Raw genomic sequence first — 23,680 nt, 5'->3', positions numbered from 1 at the left:
CTGGAGGAGGGCACTCTATTAGCAAAATCTTGGAGATGGGAAATTATAGAACTTGTAGCACTTGCTAAGAGGAAGGCAGTAGGCTGGACAGTGGTGAAAGATGGCTGCAATGCTTTCTCACACTGGCACCCAGAACTGACAGTGAGGATCATTAGAAACAGCAGAGTTAGAACCTGGTTATTTCCCTTCCCTTCCCTTCTCTCTTGCCCAACTTCATTTTTTCCCCTTTTTTTCTCCCCTCACTCCCCTCCTGCCTCCTTTTCCTCTTCTGCCTGCCTTCTTTCCGTCCTTCCTTCCTTCCTTCCAAGTTAGTTGGATGAGATTTTCCATGTACTAGGTTTTATAACAGCACTCCACATTAGAAACATACAGGTAACTAGAAGAGCTGAAAAAAAGGTAAGAATAATGGTGATCACCAATTATTTAAGGTGAATATGTGTAATTCTAAAATCTTTTTTGGTTATTATGTATTTAGAAAAAAACTTTAAAAAATTGTTTCTTTGTGTTATATTGCTAAAGGCTAAAATCTGAAAGGTTATTTTTTATTTTTTTCTCCAAATCAGAACTGGCATTTTAAACCTAACACTATGTACTTCTGGGGTGCTAGCATGATAGTGGTAGTAGAGATTAAAGTGAGAATCCCAAAGGAGAAGGGAAGTCTGTGCACAGGAATGACTAGAATTCACTTAATCACTTATCTATCCATATCTGGAAATTATTTACTTACTAAGTATTTGTTGAACATTTATTACATACCAGGCATTCTTCTGGGCACCAGGGACAAATGAACGAGATAAACAGTGTCTTGGGGGGAAAATCAGTAATGAAACCAATGAATAATGAGATAGTAACTTATTGGTGATAGTTGGGCAGCAGGCATGATGCTGATTGGAGTTAGTAGTTGGCTTGGTGACTCCGGTACTACAGTGGTCAGAGAAGAAACTCTGAGAAATGCATTTCAAGCTTTGACCTATCTATATGATAAGGAGTTATAGCCACTGGAAGATTTAGGGATAGAGCTCTCGGCAGAGAGAACAGGGTGAAATTTGTGATGGACTAAAGCAAAGATACTACAAATCAGCCTGCCTGTCTGCCTCCAGGAGGTAGAAGTAGTATTAATGATTAGAATGGTTTTATGTATATAATTTTTATATATGTGCTTAATATTTATATATAAATATATTTTAAAATACATGAAATACTTTAAATATATTTATTAAAAATAGAAATATGTAAAATATATAAAATTTTAATATAAATATAAAATATTTATATATTTAAATAAAAATATTTTAAAATATATAAAATATTTATATGTTTAAAATATATGTATTTTTTAGTGCGATGATATCTGTACCCCACCATCAGATGAGTAAAATTTCCCTGTGTAGTTAGTCTTTGTGCTTTAATGAAGGTGAGAGGCATGTGGTTTCATAGTATCTGTTACAGAGCAGTTTCAGAGATGTAGTCAGAACCATTTCTTTATTTCCTTTAATTGCCTGCATTTTTCAAGTACATGATAAAAGTTTATTGTGTTGCACTAAATAAACTTCATAAATTTCCTCTAAGTCTTCCTTAAGTAGCTCCTATAGCATTAAAGATTGTCATGACAGACTTAGGCTTTTTATGTCCCCAAAATGAAAGATGTTAAGAAGGAAATATGACTTAAGATGTTCCTGTCTGCCACTTAGTTTTGGGGGTAAGGCCATATAGCTAATTTCTAGGTTGATGAGTAGTTATATTTTTCTTTGTCACAACATACATAAATACCTCTTCTCTGTATCATTTTGTAAAATTTAAAAAATTTTTTCCCTATGAACCCTTTGCTTGTAGAAAAGAAACTTAACTTTTATTTCATTGACCATAATGTGCATTGAACACACTTTAAGGGCTTAGTATTGGTTAGTAATTCTCCATTATTTGCCCTTAAATGATAGTGAAGTAAGTAATCTTGAACTTAGATTAATTTAAAATTCCATTTATATTAATGATCATTTAACATTAGTTATATAAAGGATAATGATATTTGAAATATACTTTTTAGTAAGTTATAACATTATCTTTTGTAGAGATCATTTAGGTTGTAATTTAATATAAATGCATGATAGGACAAGTCTCACACTCCCAGGGCATACTGAGTTGTGTTAGAACTAACAAGTCTTGCTTTGTCAAGGAACACATGGAGTTGTTTTTGTTTTTTTAAAGTATGTGCTAGAGGGTTAGTAGTTCTTTACGTGGTAGCTACAGAAAATTTTATTTCCACTAATTGTAATTCAACTGTTTTCTTTACACAAAATGTTGCTGTTCATTGTAGATAGTTTTAGACTGCAAAACTAATGATGGTAATAAAGATCATATGATATAGATTAAGGAATGGAAATAAACAGTTATAGCATGCCTACTGTTCACAAAGTGTTTTTATCTTCATCACCATGTACATCTAACATGTATTGATTACTGTGAAATGCCAAGCATTATTTGTATGTGTCATATGTCTTCATTATGTCAAAGAAGAAGTTTGGTCAATATTCTCATGGTTCCCCAGTGTGCACTTTCCAGATTACCTTTCACTGTTTAATAGAAACTTATGCTCTCTTGAGGAATGAAGCTTTTTTGGGGCTAATGGCACATTCCTACATCACCTTAACCTTCCTTATTTAACATCATCTACAGAACTTTTGGGCATTCCCATTTATTCAGTAAAGACTTTGATAATCTTCTGTACTGTTATATTTCCAACCAAAGTCTTATCATCATCCTAAGCTGTTTTAACATACTAATGACCAATTCAGAGTCCATTTGTTAAAACATTGTTCTTTCTTTATTAAATTGTTTTTGCACCTTGTCAAGAAACAATTGACCATAAATGTGAGGGTTTATTTCTGGACTCTAAATTCTATTTCATTGATCTGTATGTTTGTCTTTATGCCATTACCACACTGTTTTGATTACTGAAGCTTTGTAGTAAACTTTAAAATTGGGAGGTGTTAGTTTTCCAGTGTTCTTTTTTTTTGCAGGGGTGTCCAACCCATGGCCCATGGGGTGCATGCGGCCCAGGATGACTGTGAATGTGACCCGACACAATATCGTAAATTTACTTAAAACACTATGAGATTTTTTTATAATTACATGTTGCAGTGTATTTAATGTGTGGCTCAAGACAATTCTTCTTCCAGTGTGGTGCAGAGATTCCAAAAGGTTGGACACCCCTGTTTTTTGTTGTTGGATTTTTTTGTTTTTGTTTTTGTATTTTTGTTTTTTTTTCTATTTTTGGTTCCTTGCATTTCCATAGGAATTTTAGAACCAGCTTGTAAATTTCTGTGAAAAGTTATCTGGTTTTGCATTAAATCAATAATCAATTTAGGAATATTGCCACGTTAACAGTATTAAGTCCTCTGATCTATTAACATAAAGTATAGCTTTTGATTTATTTAGATCATTTTTATAAGTGCTTTTTAATTTTCTGAGTACAAGATTTGTACCATTTTGTTAAATTTATCCAAAAGTAATTGTTTTTGATTGTTGTTCCATTACAGTTGTCCCAATTTCTCCCTCTTTGCCCTCCTCTGCCCAGCCCACCCTGAATAAGTAATTCTATTTGATGCTATTATAAATGGAATTATCTTAATTTTTTTTGACTGTTCATTTTTAGCGATAGAAACACAACCAATTTTTGCATATTGATCTTGTACCTTCTAAACTTGTTTACTAGTTCTATTAGTTTTTTAGTGAATTCCTTAGTATTTGCTCTATATGAGATTGTCATTGGCAAATGAAGAGAGTTTTATTTCCCTCTTTTTAAAATGGATTCTTTTTATTTCTTTTTTTTGCCTAATTGTCTTGCTAGAACCTCTAATATAATAGTTGAGTATCAGCGGTAAGAATGAACATCCTTATCTTGTTTCTGATTTTAGGAAAAAGCAGTCTATAACTATCAGTTATGACATGAAATGGGTTTTTCATAGGTCCCCTTTATTAAGTCAAGGGAGTTCCTTTCTACTGAAATGATCATGTGGTTTTTTTCATTTATTTTATTGATATAGTATATTACATTAATTGGTTTTCAGATGTTAAACCAACCTTGTATTCCAGAGATAAACCCCACTTGGTGATGATTTATCCTTTTTTTTTAATATCTTGCTGAATCTAATGTGTTAGTATTTTGCTTGTTTTTTAAGTATATTTTATTGATTATGCTATTACAGTTTCCCCAATTTCTCCCCCTTTATCCTCCCTCCACCCTGCACCCCCCAGCCCTCTAGCATTCCCCCCACCCTTAGTTCATATCCATGGGTTGTACGTATAAGTTCTTTGAGTTCTCTGTTTCCTATACCATTTTTTATCTTTCCCCATCTATTTTATGCCTACCAATCATGCTTCTTCTTCCCTGTACCATTTCCCCTCTATACCTCCCTTTCCTTTCACCACTGAAATCTGTCCATGGGATGTCCATTTCTCTGATTCTGTTCCCGTTCTAGTTGTTTGCTTAGTTTTTGTTTTCTTTGTTTGTCTTTTCTTTTAGGTTTGTTTGTTGATAGTTGTGAATTTGTTGTCATTTTCCTGTTCATAGTTTTGATCTTTTTCTTAGATGAGTCCCTTTACCATTTCATATAATAAAGGCTTGATGATGATGAACTCCTTTAACTTGACCTTATCTGGGAAGTACTTTGTCTGCCCTTCCATTCTAAATGATAGCTTTGCTGGGTAGAGTAATCTTGTATATAGGTCCTTGCCTTACATGACTTCAAATATTTCTTTCCAGCCCCTTCTTGCCTATAAGGTTTCTTTTGAGAAACCAGCTGCTAGTCTTATGGGCACTCTTTTATAGGTAACTCTTTCCTTTCCTCTTGCTGCTTTTAAGATTCTCTCTTTGTCTTTAATCTTGGATAACTTGATGATGTGCCTTGGTGTGTACTTCCTTGAGTCTACCTTCTTTGGGACTCTCTAGGCTTCCTGGAAGTTGATTTCCTTCACCAGATTGGGGAAATTTTCCTTCATTATTTATTAAAATAAATTTTCAATTTCTTGCTGTTCTTCTCCTTCTGGCACTCCTATAATTCATATATTAGAACATTTCAGGTTGTCCCTGAAATTCCTCAGCCTCTCTTCATTTTTTCAATTCTTATTTCTTTACTCAGTTCCAGTTGCATGTTTATTTCTTCCTCTTGTTCCAAATTGTTGCTTTGAGTCCTGGTTTCCTTCCTGTCACTGTTGGTTCCCTGAATATTTTTTCTTTATTTCATTTGGGTATCTTTCATTTGTCTTTTTCATTTTTCAACCAAGCTCAATCAGTTCTGTGAGTATTTTGATTACCAGAGCTTTAAATTCTCTATCAGATAGTTTGGCTGTCTCCTCGTCACATAGCTCTCTTTCCGAAGCTTTGCTCTGTTCTTTCATTTTGGCCATATTTCTTTGTCTGGGTGCACCTGTTAAGTTGTAAGGGGGTGGGGCCTTAGGTGTTCAACTGGTCAGGGCAGCCCTCCTTGCTGTGCCGTGGGCTGCCTGTTGGGGAGGGGCCAGAAAGGGAACAATGCAGCTTGCCTGCTCCACTGTAGCTCACTTTCCAAAGATTTCTTGTGTGAGACTGGGAGCTTCTCCCATGGCGGCAACCACTGTAGTCCACAGTGAGCTCTGAGTCTCAGTTTCCCATTCAGCCAGCCCTGACTGCGTGGTCTACCACTTCATCACAGTTTCTCTCAGCTGGCTCTGCCCGCATGGTTCCTGACCTTGCTGCGGGTTCTTACCAGTCTGGTTGTTCTGTTTGACTGTTTCTTTAATACCTTGGTTGTCAGACCTCCGTGCAGTTTGATTTTCTGGCAGTTCTGATTGTTTATTGATTTTAGATTGGTTGTTATCCTCTTTTTGGTTGTGCGAGGAAGCGAAGAATTTCTACCTACACCTCCATCTTGGCTGGAACTCCTAATGTGTTAGTATTTTGTTTCTATATTTTGTGTCTATATTTCTGAATATTGACCTGTAGTTTCCTTGTGATATCTTTGTCTGGTTTTGGTATGAGGGTAATGCTGGTCTTGTAGAATGAGTTGGGAAATGTTCTTTCCTATTTTGGGGAAGACTTTGTGAAAAATGATATTAATTATTTCTTCAATATTGGGTAGTATTTATCAGAAAAACTATCTGGGCTTGGCTTTATTTTATGGGAAGTTTTAAAGTGACTAACTCAAAGACCTCCAGCCAAGATGGAGGCATAGGTAGATACATTTTGCTTCCTCCTACAACCAAAAGAAGGTCAACATCAAATTTAAAAACAAAAAATAACCAGACCTGCCAGAAAATGAAACTGTGTGGAAGTCTGATAGCTAAGGAGTTAGAGAACAAACATTTATCCAGAGCGGTAGTAGGGGCAGAGACGGGCAGCTAGGGCAGAGAGGATGTGCGGCAAGGCAGTGGCTGGTGGACTGGGTAGGTGAGGTGTGGCAGCTGGCAGACTGGGCAGTCTCACATTTGCGTGCGGATAAACTGGGAGGAAAACTGGAGAGAGAGAGAGAGAGAGATCACACAACCCAGGGGTCCTGTTCAGGAGAATAAAGACTCAAACTTCTGGCTGTAAAAACCTGTGGGGGTTGCAGCAGCAGAAGAAATCCCCAGCCTCATAAGAGAGTTCATTGGAGAGACCCACAGCGTCCTAGAATGTACACAAACCTATCCACCCACAAATCAGCACCAGAAGGGTCCAATTTTCTTGTGGGTAGCTGGGGAAGTGACTGAAAACTGGCTGAGAGCGGAGCAAGAGGCACTGTTCCGTCTCTGACCCTCCCCCACATACAGCGCCACAATGTAGCCACGTGGGTTGCCCCACCCTGGTGAATGCCTAAGGCTCTGCCCCTTACAACATAATAGGCCCCTTGAGACAAAAAACATGGCCCAAATGAAAAAACAGATCAAAGCTCCAAAAACAGAATTAAGCAATGAAGAGATAGCCAACTTATCAGACACAGAGTTCCAAACACTGGTGAGGATGCTCACAGAAGTGGTTGAGTATGGTCACAAAATAGAGGAAAAAGTGAAGGCTATGCAAAGTGAAATAAAGAAAAATATACAGGGACTTAACAATGAAGGGAAGGAAACCAGGACTCAAATCAACGAACTGGAGCAGAAGGAAGAAATAAACATTCAACCAGAACAGAATAAAGAAACAAGAATTCCAAAAAATGAGGAGAGACTTAGGAACCTCCAGGACAATGTTCCAACATTCGAATCATAGGGTATCAGAAGGAGAAGAGGAAGACCAAGAAATGAAAAACTTATTTGAAAAAATAATGAAGGTGAACTTCCTCAATATGGCAAAGGAAGTAGACTTCCAAGAAGTCCAGGAATCTCAGAGAGTCCTAAAGAAGCTGGATCCAAGGAAGCACACACCCAAGGCACATCATAATTACATCACCCAAGATTAAAGATAAGGGGGGAATCTTAAAAACAGCAAGAGAAAAGGAGACAGTTACATAAAAGGAGTTCTCATAAGACTGACAGCTGATTTCTCAAAGGAAACTGCAGGCAAGAAGGGGCTGGAAAGAAGTATTTGAAGTCATGAAAGGCAAGGACCCAAGATTACTCTGTCTAGCAAAGCTATCATTTAGAATGGAAGGGCAGATAAAATGCTTCCCGGATAATGTAAAGATAAAGGAGTTCATCATCACCAGGCTCTTATTAGATAAAGTGTTAAAGGGATTTATCTAAGAAGAAGATCAAAACTATGAACAGTAAAATGACAACAAACCCACAACTGTCAACAACTGAACATTAAAAAAAAACAACAAACTAAGCAAACAACTAGAATAGCAACAGAATCACAGAAATAGAGATCATGTGGAAGGCTATCAGCAGGGAGGACGAGGGGAGGAATGGGGGAGAGAAGGTACGGGGAATAAGAAGCATAACTGGCAGGTACAAAATAAGACTGGAGGAGGTTAAGAATAATATAGGAAATGGAGAAGCAAAAGAATTTATATGTACAACCCATGGACATGAACTAAGGGAGGAGGGGGAGTGCAGGTGGGAGGGGCAGTGCAGGGCAAAGGAGAAAAAATGGGGCAACTGTAATAGCATAATCCATAAAATATATTCATGAAATTACTAATTCAATATCTTGTCTATTCAGGTCTTCTGTTTCTTGCATAACTTTCAGTTGTTTATCTCTCTGAGTTCTACTTGCATGTGAGTTGTCTAATCTATTGGCATAGAGGTGTTCATAGTATTATCTTAAAATTCTTTTCATTTCTGTGAGGTGATAATGATTTAAGTTGTCTTCTCTTTTTTTTTCTTGGTCAACCTAGTTGAAGATTTGTCATTTTTGTTAATCTTTTCAAAGAACCAACTTTTGGTTTTGTTGATTTTCTTTATTGTTTTCTATTATCTGTTCCATTAATTTCTACTCTGATATTTTTCCTTCTTCTACTTGCTTTGAGTATAACATGCTCCTCTTTTTTTAGTTTCTTAAGGAAGAAACTGAGGCCATTGGTTTGGTTGAGTTGATCATGCACTGGAGAGTGTTCTACAGTATGTGCTGGGAACACGGGGGTCAGAAGAGAGAAGATTCCTGTTCTCATGGAGGCTACATTCTAGTGGTGGGGGATGGGGGCATAGAGGGAGGAAGGAAGTGAACACAATAAATAAAAGAAGATAATGAAAATAAAATAATTAATATTCTTTTCTTATTCTCATTTTCTGTCTCCTTCTCTTTCATTCTCTGGAGTGTCTATTTAATATCTTCTCACTCTCTTTTATTCTTATTTCAACAATATTATTCTTATTGATGACTGTGTCTCTAACTTCACAGAGAAAATAGAAACTATCAGGTAGGAATGTCCTCTGCTTCTTGTGACTCAACCTGCCAACCTGCCTGCTTTTCCGCTATCCTTTCTGCAACATTATAGAAATTATTTTCCTCACATTTTGGATTAATTTTAATTCTCATGTGTTCTCACATGTCTCTTCTTCCTTCTTCTTTGGGGGCTTTGCTCAATTGACTATATTCCTCTTTCCTGGACCTTAAAAGCAATTTTAATATTTTCTTTACATTAGCATTTAAATGTTGAAATCTCTCCCATCTTTAAAAAATAATCCTACTTTGATCCTACTTCACCCTTGCTGTTTCTGCTCCTCTGTGGTTATCACCTCTCAAAGCCAAATTTCTGGAGCAGGTTGCCTATCTTTTTCCCTTTTTCTCTATTTCCTTAATGTCCATTTGCTTCCTAATCCACTCCAGCTTGACTTCTGTGTCCTTTATTGTCCTGAAATTGTGCTTACCAAGGTTGCTTTTCTTCTGTGGTGTACATTTTTTGGTCCTTGTCTCGTTGTTTCTTATCCCTATTTATAAAACCCTGTTGCCTTAGAACCACAACAGATATTTGTTAAAAATATGGGACAGGAGCCCTGACCCCTAGAAATTCTGATTTAGTAGAACTGACATGGGCCTCTGGAATCTATTGTTTTAAAGTTCTTCAGGTTATTTCATTGTGTAGTCAAGTTTTAGAAACACTGTTCACCATAGTATTTAACACAGTTCTTATCTAACATCACTGTTGCTGGGTATCAATTGATACTGTGGACTCTTGAAACATTGTTGCCTTGACTTCCTTGGCAGCATATTTTCCAGTCATCCTCCACCCCCTTCTCCACCTCTTCTTACCACTAATACTTCTTTAGCCATTTATCCTTTAGTTACTTTTTGAAGATGCTCTTCCTGACGACCCATTAAAAGCCTTCTTCAGGGTCTTCTTTTTTAAAAGATCTTATTTATTTATTTTTAGAAAGGGAGAAAGAGAGGGAGAGAAATATCAATGTGAGAGAAATACTGATCAGTTGCCTTTCATATATGCCCCATCTGGAGACTGAGCCCACAACCCAGACATATGCCTTGACTGGGAATTGAACCAGTGGCGTTTGGCTTTGCAGAATGATGCCTAACCAATTGACACACACCAGTCAGGGATAGGGTCTTTACTTTTCACTAGGTCCTCTTATATCACTCATTATGCTTCTCTCATAGTCCATCATTCTTAGGCTTCCAGTTACCATCTTAAGTTGATCGTTCTTAGGTCTGTGTCTCTAGCCATCTCTTTCCTGAGCCTCAGATTTTTATATCCAGCAGCTTTGCATGTTTCATAGATACCTTCATGTATTCAAAATAAAACTCCTATCTACCCCTGAAAACATGGTTTTCCTCCTTTTTCCCTGTTTCAAGTAATGGCACTACTATTCACCTTGACGCTGTAGCCCGAAACCTAGGAAACAGCCTTACTCCTTTTCTCTCAAAATTACAAGTGCATTTTTTTACCTAGCAGTCCTGTTTTGGGAATTATTCCACACATACAAAGTAATGATGTATAAGATTATTCATTGTAGCCTGTTTTAGAATAATAAAACATTAGAAACAACCCAAGTATCCATCTGCAGCAATTGACTTTGGGACATCCATGCACTGAAATAACATGATTTGGCTGTGAAATGTTTGAGGAGGCTATGTGCTAAAGAGATCTCAAGCATATGATATACCTAAAAAAACAAGTAACAGAACAGGACATACATGTTATCTTTCATGTACAAAAGAGGAGTGTAATAATATATAATTTGTACTTTTGTTATCACATATGGTAATACGTATTTTCATAAAACTGGAAGGATGCATAAGAAACTAATGAAACATGGTTACTATTAAAATTTAAAAGATTATCAGATGGGGAGTTTTCTATATCATCATGTTTAAGTTCAAACTGAGCTTTCAAACTAAGTTCCAAGCTCAGAGCATGTTCTGCATCAATATTGTCTGTACTTAGGTTTTTGGTGTCAGAAATACCTCTTATTTTTCCTTGTGATCACATTCTAGTCTTTAACTAAAAACTTATCTACCTTGCTTATATGTAACAACCATTTCCTCTACTCTTAGTTCATAACCTTATGAACTAAGGTTGTGTTTGAAATTATGATGTGTTTGAAATTAACTTCTTTCCTATTATAATAACAAGTTTGATGTTTTCTGTTCTTGGCTTTTGGTTTTGTTTATTTGGTTTTAGGAATGATTTTTCTCTTCCATAGTGTAGTGTTAGAGATAATCCAACCATCCAGTACATATGTGTAAGACATATGTCCTGTATTAAAGAGAAAATATATAGCTCACTTATTTGCTAAGGCTTTGGACCATTGGTACTCTTTCACTATCAAATAAAAATCTAGAAATTCAAAATTCATATAATTGGAATAACTTATGAAATGCCCTGCTTTCTTAACTTTTATATGTACACAGAGAAGCTTCTTATGAGGAGTCAGAATCAATAGGGTATGTATACCAAAAATGACTTATTCTATGAACAACAGACCTAATATGTATGATCATTGGAAATTATATGCATGCATTTTTAGGATGGGTTCAAAACTTAAAGTCAGTTGATGAGTCACTTAATAGATACAAAATGCTAGTATTTTGTTATAATACATTTTTATATTAACACTTTTATGATTTTCAGAATATTAAAAGTTGGGTGTAATAATACTTAAATTTAAAAAAAATCACCACAGTTTTTTTTATTTCACTTTGAAGACCAATCGCTAATTGTCTCTGGTTTGTTTGTTTTCTAAAGGTGTTCTTAAGGATTATTTAAGAGAACTCCCTTCTCCTCTGATAACAAAGCAGCTTTATGAGGCTGTATTAGATGCCATGGCAAAAAATCCCTTGAAAATGTCATCAAATGGTTGTGAGAACAATACAAGTGACTCCAAGTACACTGTAGACCTACTGGACTGCCTGCCTGATGTCGAGAAGGTAAACGTAATTGGCATACATTTTTCATGAAAACCAGCTAGTAAATTATATACTTAGCTCTAGTACTGATAATTTTTTAGCTATTTTGACATTTGTGGCACTCTTGCGTTTTAGCTCTGCCTTTACTAATAGCTTCTTAAACAGTATAAATCTAGAAACTGCTTCTTAAACAGAATAAATTTAGAAAAAATAGTTATCTTTTCTGTATTATTTTTGCCTAGGCATAAATACTCATAAGTTTTTAAAGAGTATTGTTATCTTATTATTACAATAGTATGTTTATTATAGAATAATTGGGAATATATAGAGAAAGATGGAAAAATTACAATGATCAAAACCCATAGGCAACTATACTTAATATTTTATTTCCTTTTAGTATTTTAAAAATATGGCAACTGGTTTGGTGTATATGGCTTAGCCTCAACAGTCAAGCAACCCCCAGCACCATTTCCTTCCTGCTTGCCTTTTCCCATTAGTCCCCTCCCCAGGATCTCAATCTTGGGACCAGTGTCTTCAGGTATGCCTGCAGGAGAGAGAGTAGGATGGCTGGATGTGTAGAACCAGTCTTAACCTAACTTTAGCTGTTGTTTCTTAGACCAAAAGGAAAAATAAGGGAAAAACATGGGGTTGAGCTTGTCTAGGTAAGGTTGACAGCCTAGATTTCTTATGTGAGGGCAGAATGGTCAAGAGTTAGTGGGCAGACATGTTAAGCCCAATAGCTTCATTCACTGGTTTACTATAGTCTTCTGGTTGTCCTGTACTCTGTCCAGTTAGATTAGCAATTAACTACTCCTTTTGGTGGAGGGAGGAGAGTAGCTATAAAGAGGTGAGCAGATGCAGAAGGGTGGAGTGAAGGGGTAGAAATATTCCCTCACCGATACAAGGTATCATTTAACATTGACATATTGACACCAATATAAGTGTCATTTTACGTGTAAGTAAAGAAATTCATGTCAGGGAATTTAAATCACTTGACCAAGGCTAGACAACTTTTATGAGTGTAATAGTCTATCACATGAATTTATGTCTTTCTGACCCTAAACCTCTTGCTATTAACATCCTTTCTAAAAAGACTGCATAATATTCCACTGAGTGGATTTGATATAATATGTCACTACTCTCTTTTGTATAATATTGAGGTTTTGAATCTATTTGTATATATTCAGAAATTTTTTTTTCAGCTAGAATTATTTATCTGAGAATCTCAGAGTGGAATTGCTGATTTAAATGATGTGAACATTTTAAGGCTTTTAATAATGTTTTTATATTAGTTTTCAAAAGGGACAAAAGAGTTATATGTTTTTGGCTCATCTTATTTAATAGACAAAATAGATTTCTTATTTTAAGTTGCACATTTTGTTTGTTGAGATCGAAGCTAATATTTTTTTAAATATTAAAAAAATTATTTATTTTGACAAAGAGGGGAAGGGAAGGGGAAAGAGAGGGAGAGGAACGTGCACATACGAGAGATACATCAATTGGCAGCCTCTTGCAAATTTGCAGTTGGGGACCTGGCCCCTCAACCCAGGCTTGTTCCCTGACCGGGAATCAAACCAGCAACCTTTCATTTTGCAGGCTGGCACTCAGTCCACACCAGCCAGGGCTGAACCTAATATTTTTAACCAGTTAAAAATGTGCTTGTGTGTGTGTATGAGACAGAACTTTATTTCAAAATATCAGTTTATATTCTTTTCTAGCTTCCATTTTCTCTTACTCCCTTCTCTTCATAGCCAAACACTGAAAGAACATTTATTCCAGCTCTCATTATTTCTTTACTGCTCATTTGTTACTCAACACTTTGTAATCCTGCTTTCTACCCCATCTGTCTGGATTTGTTCTTGCCAAGATTACTAATGACCTTCTGATCCCCAAATCCAAGTGTCACTTATAGCTCTAGGAATAAATATTTCATTTTGTTTGTTCTTATAATTTTTTAAAATTACAGTTTTAGTTGGGATTCATTTCTTCAGTACAATTATGAAGAAGAAATTACGCACTCATTTGTTAAATGATTTATTGTATACTGCTACTGTAACTTAAAAAAAATCATTCCTTTTCATAATTACTTAAACCTAAATAATCATTCCATTTCTTGAGCAAATTCCCCTTATTAGTTTCTTTAAGGATTATTTTTTTTTGGATTAGTTTCTTTAAGGATTTTTTCTCAATAAATTTGCTTTAATTTGTAACTATACTGCTTTTCCCTTTTCCATGGTTTGTCAACTTAAAATATCAATTAGTTAAGAAGCACATTGGTCTTTTTCCTAATCTAGGTCACAGGAGAACCTGGCCATGTTCTAAAATGTTCAGCTTCCTAGATTTAAGGATGTCAGTACTCTACTTTTGACTACAGGATTTGTCTGCACTTAAAAACGAGCACTCTTACCCTAATCCTCTTTCCCTGACAATCCTTTCACTCTTGTCGTTTTAGAGGAGGGAAGAGAGGGAAATGTTGATGGTGTATTTACCTAGGGATTCCAGCTGAAATTTGGAATGCATTCATGAACATTTTATAAAGAGTATATATTTTAACCACTTAATAGATCAAATTAATGTTGTTGTAACCTAAGGGTCCTGTGTAACATTTCTATAATAAAATGTTTCAAGTTCCAAATGCCTAACTTATAAGCAAATCTTTGAAATGACTTTTTATTTGTTTTTATTTGGGTGGTTCTATTTTCTAAATTTTTAAATTAAATATATTGGAGTGACATTGGTTAATAAAATAACATAGGTTTCAAGTATATAATTCTGTATTACATCATCTCTATGTTGCATTGTGTGTTCACCACCCAAAGTTGAATCTCCTTCTGTCACCATGTATTTGACCCACTCTGCCTTCTGGTAACCACCATGCTGCTGCTGTTGTCTGTGTCTGTTAGTTTTGTTTATTTGTTTGTCTTGCTTATTCATGAAATAATCTTTTAAAAGTAACAGAATGCCTAACTATATTTTTTGCTATAAATTGTGCCCTTGAATTTTCCCTTATATAATTATATTAAGTGAAACTTAATTTAATTTAATTTAGGCAACCCTCAAGATGTTGTTGGATCATTTGAAGTTGGTGGCTTCTTATCATGAAGTGAATAAGATGACCTGCCAGAATTTGGCTGTGTGCTTTGGACCAGTATTGTTAAGTCAGAAGCAAGAGACTTCCAATCATAACAACAGAGTCTTTACTGATTCAGAAGAACTTGCAAGTGCTTTGGATTTTAAAAAACATATTGAAGTTCTTCATTACTTACTTCAGCTCTGGCCAGGTAAATGGTTCTATGGCAATATTTTTCTCTTTCAATGATAGGGTATTTGAATTAGCTAATCATTAAATATATCATATGTGATTGAAGAAAATCTTTTCTAGACTTTGGTATTTGATACCTGCCCTGTAGGTTTCTCCATTTAAATATTATGCTTTTTCTGATAATACTACATTCTGGATTTGGTCAGATCTGGATTTGAATCTGGTTGTGTCACTTATTAGCAGTCTGACCCTGGGCAGGTTCCTTAACAACTTAGAGCCTCAGTATCACCGTTTGTCATACGGCTTTCATATGTTTGTGGAACTTAAAGGAGGACTGAGTAAAAAATTAGGTATGTAAGGTGCTCTGCACATTCCTTGGCACATAATAGGTATTCAACAAATGTATTTTTCTCCTTAAATAATTTCTTCTTTCTGACATACTTACTGTATTTACAGTCTTTCTTCAAATTATTCAGGCTTGAATTGGCAGTTATCTTTGACCTTTTTATCTTTCTTATCCCTCCTTGTAATAGTAACAAAAGGCTGACCGTTATTTTCCACATATATCTCTTATATAGTTTCAGAGGTAAAAGAAACATGTATTTAATTAGATGTTCCATAAAGGATCCTGTATTTAAGTTCCAAATTTTTCTTATCCTGAAGTAACCCCTGCTTCCTCCCCCAGCACTGCATAGTATTGTACTCAGAGGCCTAGTGGAACGCACAGTGGTAAAAGCACCTCGGCCCTGGAGTTAGGTTTGGGTTCAGATTTGGACTGTGGCATTCACCAACAGTGTGGGCTCAGGCAAATACTTTAGTTTCCTCAAACCTCAGTTTGCTTCTTTGTAAATAGTGCCTACCTCAGGGTTGTTGTGGAGGTTGACATAAAGCATCTAAGGCAGGGAATAGAGTGTTTGGCACAAAGTTAGCTTTCAATAAATGTGCTCTGTTATTCTTTTATAGACGTATATGAGAAGGAGAGATTAAAGTACAAAGAATGCCCGATTTAGTCTTTTTAAAAAAATTTTATTTATTTATTTTTTTAGAGACAGGGAAGGGAGGGAGAAAGAGAGAGAGAGAGAAACATCAATGTGTGGTTGCCTCTCATGTGGCTCCCACTGGGGACCTGGTCTGCAACCCAGGTATGTGCCCTGACTGGGAATCGAACCTACGATGCTTTGGTCTGTAGCCCGCACTCAATCCACTGAGCTACGCCACCCAGGGGCTGATTTAGTCTTTTAAAGTAAATCTTTTTAGCCCTGGCTTGTGTGGCTCAGTGGATTGTGTGCTGGCTTGTGAACCAATGGGTCACAGGTTCAATTACCAGTCAGGGCACATGCCTGGGTTGCTGGCCAGGTCCCCAGTAGTGGGTGCATGAGAGGAAACCACACATTGATGTTTCCCTCTCTAAAAATAAATAAATAAAAACTAAAAAAAAATCTTTTAAAAAGTGAATTAAAATTTAAGCTAATAAAATTTTTCAACTTTTAGATTTAGAAAGTAAAATTTTTAAACATCAGCTTAAAAATAATTTCTAATTGGTATTTTAACTGAATTAGTATGTACTATTAATTATCTTAAAATTCTTAGTCAAGATTCTCTGTATAATTAGTCTGATTTCTGCATTTGGTGCCCAATATAAGGAAAATCACTTCAGTTAAAGTTTTAAATGTGTGTTTCCTAGCTTTTTCTAAAACTGCTTTAATTCCAGTAAACATCAGGCATTGGGAGAGGAGTTGTCTTATCATTCTAAGCACAAATGAAAACTTGCTTGCCTGGAGATGTCATTAGGTTTACTATCAGTATCTGAGTGCTTTATCATTAATTCTGTACCAGAGGTTCATGTCACTTCATTATTTTGTAACAGCCACCTTTGTTTTGGGTGTAGAAGCAAAAATTAAATCATATCTTTTGTTATAGAAAAAGCAGGTTTAGATTTCAGATTCACTGTATTTCAATGATAGCCTTAAACAACTGACTCTTAGTGCATTAATACATTATCCCAAAGATTTGTATTGTTAGATTTAATAATAACTGACACTTTTTCTATAATCTTTTATTTTTCTTTAGTTATTCTTTCTTGACCAAAGGACAGAATAGGGCACAAAGATAAGAGGAAACAGCAGTTAGTTTTGCCTTCTAAACCATTTCCTTTTGGACTCAAGAAAAGGCAGAAATCAAGTAAACATGAGGCAGTTACTGAGCCTGAGAAAGTTGAGGGGATCACAGAGAATGGGCCACAGCTTATCAGCTTGGTGAATGCCCATCTCATGAATTCAGCAAAAGGTTTTGGCTCTCCTTGCTATGCATATCTTACTTACTTTTCCTTTTGGAATTTCCTCCACTGAAGAGGTAAAAAGAGTTATTTCCCCTAGCTGATGTAGCTCAGTGGATTGAGCATGGCCTGCAAATGAAAGGATTGCTGGTTTGATTCTCAGTTGGGGCACATGCCTGGGTTGCTGGCCAGGTCCTTGGTTGGGGGCATGTAAGAGGCAACCACACATTGCTGTTTCTCTCCCTTTCTTTCTCCCTCCCTTCCCCGCTCTCTAAAAATAAATAATTAAAATCTTTTTTTTTTTAAGATTTATTTATTTTTAGAGAGGGAAGGGAGGGAGATAGGGAGAGAGGGAGAAACATCAATGTGCGGTTGCTGGGGGCCGTGGCCTGCAACCTAGGCATGTGCCCTGACTGGGAATCGAACCTGCGACACTGGTTCACAGCCCATGCTCAATCCACTGAGCTACGCCAGCCAGGGCTAATAATTAAAATCTTAAAAAAGAGAGTTAGTTCCACCCTTTCTTTTTGCTTTATTGGTTTTTTGTTTTGTGTTATTTTTTGTTTTATTCATTTTGGATAAGATTATAACTGGCTTTGAGCTTTCCATTTGATAAATTTTGTCTTCAAAGTGATCAGTTAGAACTCTAGCCTATTTGCATTGGAAGGAGAAATTATCCTGCCAATGTTTTTCAGATTTTCTTCTGCCAAAGCCCTAAGGTTCTTTAGAAGCAGCTTCAGGGCCAGATTGGTAGCATGTTAAGGAACAAAATAGAAACCCACCTCCCTTTTGACCAAAACAGTCTTCTCTTCATATTTTCTTAATGTAGTAGGTTTGTACAAAATTGTTGTTTTTTTAAAAATAAGTATCTCTTTTAAGAAGAATATTGAAAATTACTAATAGACCACCCTTTCACTTTACAGATAGGGAAATAGCTTTAGAGAGAGTGTAACTCTAGACTAGCTGTTTGCTCTATCACATTTTCTGTGCTGAGTGGATTTGGGGCAGGGTTTTTGGAAATGCTATTGATTTTTTCCTAATCCTTTTTGTTTAATTTTTCTCACTAGACAAAACTTTAGGAGGGCAGGGACTTATATTCCCAACTCCTAACAGAATGCTTGGCACTACCAGCCAATATATTCTGTTAAATAGGGCAATTATACTGTAGATAAAAGGCTAATAAAGTGGTTTAAAAAGATATAAACATAATGGTAGAAAACAAGATAAGAAAATTAAATTTCTTAGTACTTATCATTATATTTTGAAACTTTTCCAGCAACCATAATGCCTGCAGTTTTTATTTTATTCTGTTGAAAGTAGATGGTCAGCAGTGCTGGGAAAACTAGAACTTTTTTTGGAGTGGTTAAAATTAGCCATTTTCTGCCTTGGTTGGGTGGCTCATTTGGTTGGAATGTTGTCCCATACACCAAACGTTGCGGGTTTGATTCCCATGATACCTAGGTTGCAGGTTCAATCCCCAGTTGGGGTGCATATGGGAGGCAACCAATCCATGCTTCTCTCTCCCTCCCTCTGTCTCTAAAATCCTTGAGTGAGGAGTTTTTCTAAAAAGCCATTTTCTCTGCATTATTAATAGGAAACCATTCCACCATCAGTAGTTTAAAAAGCCAGTGAGATTGATTTTTCAGAAATTGAATTTTTAGTCTAAAAGATATAAATATCACCATAAGTTTCTTAAATATTTTCTAAGAAAATATACAAAAATGTTTGAATAAAGATTGGGTTAACAACTTAGTAAAATAAACCTGGGTTTTACAGGTGAATGTCAGAAAATGCAGGCATAGTACACAAGCTCAAACACAGAGTAACAACTGTTTTAGTGTGGTTGCATCACGAACCAGATGACCTCAGGGTTAGCAGGAGACTGTCATGGGTTGACAAAAACAATAAGCACGACACTTAGGCACTAAGAAATACCACAGAAAATGAAGAGAGAAAAGGAAGGAGACATAGTGGAGATAAGAAGCTAGAGGAGAAAAAGGAATATGAATAATTAAATAGTAGAAAAATTTAGAAATTTTTTACATAGAAAAATGTATACATTCTGCAATTATATCAGTTAATGGTGTGGGATATTTTTATTAATACTGATATTAAAGATCAATTTAAAGTAAATACCAGACCTTTATTTTCTAGAAACTTTAAATCAAGAGCTTTTAGCTATTCATAATATGTAATAACCATCATAAAAATTCAGATAAACAGAAATGTTAAAAACATATCTATACATAATTATTATTTTAATAAATAAGTAAAAAATGATGTAATCTCTAGAAAATGCTATAATATCACTAAGTCTGGAAAACTAGAACCATATACAATACGTGTATGTATTATTTTTCAATTATCTTATTTTGTATAATAGGAAACAAGTATTCAGTATCTGTTGGAGAGTGTCAAGTTGCTGCATTATCACTGATATGTTCCCTTTATTTTAGAGAAGGGAAGTATAAATGGAGAGATATTAACAGAGAATAAATAAGCAGAAAGAGAAGGTATTATGAAAAGATTTTTAATAGCTATGCCTCAGTATTTAAATTAAGTTTGTTTTATATACAGAAGAATCTTAGACAAATGTTTTGTTCAATATACACAAAAGTAAATGCTGAAGCCTTGGTTTGTTATGAGATAATGTGCATTTCTGTGGTTATCTGTATAGTCAGCACGATGTCTGCCCTTAGAAGAAATTAGTCTTCCTATGAAGAATGTTACTTTAGATTGTTAGATACCTAACCGCAATGGGAAAATAAAATATCTGTACTATTTTCAGGCAATAAATGAAGACTATAAGTAGCTAATGCTGTATAATCAAACTCAGGTAACATGTGGTCAAGTCTAGTATGTATTTGTGCATTTTATCAAAGTGAAATTTGGGCTGCTTGGTAAAGAAAATTATGACACTGCTGCTAATAGAATTGCAAAAAATCACAAAGGTCAGAACTTTTAGAGTGAGCACTTTAGATGCCTTTGCCTCATTTATATATTTGCAGACAAAGGAACCTTTTGTTTTGTTTTGTTTGCATATCAACATGCCTTGCCTGCTTTTTGCTGTAGCTTTTAATTTAGAAGAAGCTACCACCTTAGCTACTGTTTGAATTATGGGTAGATAATTAACAGACATTAATCAACACTGGAAATTTGATTCATTTGGGGATGTTATGATATAGCATGAATTAGCATCACTGTACATTCTACTAGCTTCTGTCCCTAATCTTGATTATGTCTGGTCATAGAAAAAATAATTACGGAATGCTTTCTTTGATAGTGCGCATGTTTTTGTTTTAATGCATGTTTGTAGTTATTAAATGCCTTATCCTTAGCTCTGTTTTTTAAAGGCTAGTTGGATTACTATCACCAAAGCAAATTTATGTTTTGTTTTTAGTGCAACGTATAACTGTCAAAGAATCAACAACAGAGCAGAAATCCTCTCTAAATTATTTGAGGAAGAAGAAGGAACGACCTTACATGTTAAATTTGAGTGACACTAATTCATCAAGAGTACTAAGGCCACGGCAAGCCAGGTTAGACAGTCCGCTTAGCAATCGTTATGCAGGAGACTGGAGCAGCTGTGGAGAAAACTACTTTTTAAATACAAAAGAAAATTTAAATGATGTGGATTATGATGATGTCCCTTCAGAAGATGGAGAAAATGGAGAAAATTGCAGCAAAATGTATAGACCTGATATAATGATTAAACAGCCAATTTCCTTGTCCAAAGAGTGCACATTTCAGACATATTTGACAATGCAGACAATTGAGTCCACAGTGGATCGAAAAGTCAATCTCAAAGATCTACAAGAAAGTATTGATACACTGATTGGAAATCTGGAGCGTGAGCTCAACAAAAACAAGCTTAGTATGAGTGTTTGAGATTAAAGAGGTTTTTTTTTTGTTTTTTCATAATGTTTTAAAGTTTCAAATCATTCTCACAATGATGTTTTTATTTTTTTATTCTTAAAGCCTTCAATTAATTTCTAATAAGTTAATGTGACTCAATTAAAAACACTATTCACTAATATAACATCTCACTAGAAAATTTTACGTTGGGTAAAGATAACTTGGACTTCTTGGATATATTTTAATAAATCTTGCCAATTCTGTGGAGATAACTTTAAGTGCACTTAAAGGGTTCAGATAAGTTATTAGCCCCTCAAGTTTTTCTACGTTACAGGAACTGCTCCTCTGCAGCTGACACAGGTGCTCCTTTTGGAGGACCATTGCAGCTGAGTCCGCGTGCTCTGCACCACCATTTGATCCCATTCCATTTGCAATGCAAATGCTGCTATAAGAAAACCTTTTTATAAATAAAAGTAAAACTATACAAATATTAATGTATTCTGTATTAACAGTCAGTAATTATTGAAGCTTATAAAATTAAATATTTTTATAATCCTGAAATATGTATATGTTTATAAGTTCATATATGTGTACTTATTAGAATGGTTGCCAAATCACATGTATCTTTAAAATATATGTCAAGGGGCCAAAATCATTAGCTTAAAAATGTCTTTTTCAGGGAGAGAACATTTAAGTTAAAGGAGGTGCATAGAAACACACAAACCAAAACACTAGACACATCTGAATACAAATAATAGACTTTTTTTGATTTACAGAAAGTCACAATATTCCCAATGAAAAGCCATCTTTTAAACTGAAGTTCTCTAACTGAAAGGATTAAGTTCCAGATTTCTGCACTGATGACTTAGATTATAAAAATTTTCATCTGTTTTGTGCAGTTTTAAGTTCTACTTTTTAAAAAAAATTAATTATAGATAAAACATTTATTGGTAATAGAACATTTATAACATTGACGTTATAATTACCCTCATTTGTTTCTAAAGAAATCTTGCCAGCATACTATGTTACTGATTTTTAAAAATTAACTTATTTTGGCTTAGTATATTTACAGGGTAGTCATTATAGCAATCATAGCAGTGTTTGAAATGTACATTTAGAAGCCTTTTTAAATTAAATTGGAATGTATTTAAAAAATTTTTATGCCTACAGAATGTATAATTTTAAAATTATAAATAAAATTTGAAATACCAACTTAAAGATGTAGCAGCCATTAAAAAACCTGACTTCTTGATGTTTTTCTAAATATTAAAGTATTTAACTGTTTCTATGCAATATACATTAGTAAACAAAACACCTTTTTATTTAATTTGCTCAATTGTTTAAAAAAGAGATAAATATTTTTATGTGAAATTTTCAGTTTTTAAGCTTTGTATAATAATTCAGAAGAATACCAAAGAATATGTGACAGGTATATAGATTGAGTAAACAATCAAAAGAAATGTACTTTAAGTAATTTGAAGGGAGACTGTCTCAGGCTTCTTCCTTTTGTTTGCTATATCATGTATATTGTATTAATTAAGTTCCAGAAATGTAAAATTTTATTAAAATATTATAATCTTGGTGTCATGCTGTTGTAATGATTTTAAGGGTCACTTATTTTAATGCCATTTTTTTTAAACAAATGTGTTATAGTATTAGCCCATTAATGTTATCTATAAATATATGTAATAACTTTTGTCAGAAATTGAATTTCCCAGAATCTGATATATTTTAAGGGTCACATTAATTTTGTTATATTATTACTATTTTTTAAAGATTTTAAAAAAGTTTTTATTTATTTATTTTTAGACAGGAGAAAGAAACATCCCTGTGTGGTTGCCCCTTATGCGCCCCCTACTGGGGACCTGGCCTGGAACCCAGGCATGTGCCCTGACTGGGAATCAAACTGGCAACCCTTTGATTTGCAGGCTGTCACTCAATTCACTGAGCCACACCAGCCAGGGCTATTTTTAAAAAGATTTTAAGTATTCATTTTTAGAGAGAGGATGAGAGAGAAAAAGAGGGAGAGAAACATCGATGTGTGAGGGAAACAGCGATTGGTTGCTTTTTGCACACACCCCAACCGGGGACCTAGCCTGTAACCCAGGCGTGTGACCTGACTGGGAATCAAACTGGTAGCCTTTTGGGTTGTAGGCTGATACTCCACCCACTGAGCCACACCAGCCGGGACATCTTATATTATTTTGGATGGAAATAATTTTCAAGTTAATCTCTGCCATTTTAAATAGAAAATACTAAACATTTTTTGTTGTCTGACTCACGGAGACATAACTATAAACCTCTTTAATTGACTCTTACTGTACTCAGTAGTGCTCAATAAGTTTGTACCTTTACTTTTTATAAGATTTTTAATTTATGTTATTTTTAGACAGAGGGAAAGGGAGGGAGAAAGAGAGGGAGAGAAACATCAATGTGTGGTTGCCTCTGGCCTGTCCCCTGCTGGGGACCTGGCCTGCAACCCAGGCATGTGCCCTGACTACAACTCAAACTAGAGATCCTTTGCTTCTCAGAC

General features: G+C 35.1%; 1 protein-coding gene across 2 annotated transcripts in view; it reads left to right on the top strand.

Annotated features, from left to right (window-relative positions):
- Window positions 1-22,738, top strand: part of SYDE2 (synapse defective Rho GTPase homolog 2) — a 48,780-nt gene extending 26,042 nt beyond the window's left edge. The window contains exons 5-8 of one of the 2 annotated variants that reach the window (XM_036026365.1): window positions 11,595-11,776; window positions 14,805-15,036; window positions 20,081-20,128; window positions 20,693-21,045. In XM_036026365.1, coding sequence (XP_035882258.1) covers window positions 11,595-11,776; window positions 14,805-15,036; window positions 20,081-20,091 — 425 coding nt within the window. In that variant the 3' untranslated portion in view covers window positions 20,092-20,128; window positions 20,693-21,045. Of the gene's footprint in view, window positions 1-11,594; window positions 11,777-14,804; window positions 15,037-20,080; window positions 20,129-20,692 lie in introns of both variants that reach the window. The other variant, XM_028511917.2, reaches the window with a different exon arrangement.
- The last annotated feature ends 942 nt before the right edge of the window (window positions 22,739-23,680 follow it).

This window comes from Phyllostomus discolor, chromosome 5, assembly GCF_004126475.2.
Source record: "Phyllostomus discolor isolate MPI-MPIP mPhyDis1 chromosome 5, mPhyDis1.pri.v3, whole genome shotgun sequence".
Taxonomy (NCBI): Eukaryota; Metazoa; Chordata; class Mammalia; order Chiroptera; family Phyllostomidae; genus Phyllostomus; species Phyllostomus discolor.
Note: the sequence above shows the minus strand (reverse complement) of the source record. Positions and strands in the feature narration are given on the sequence as shown.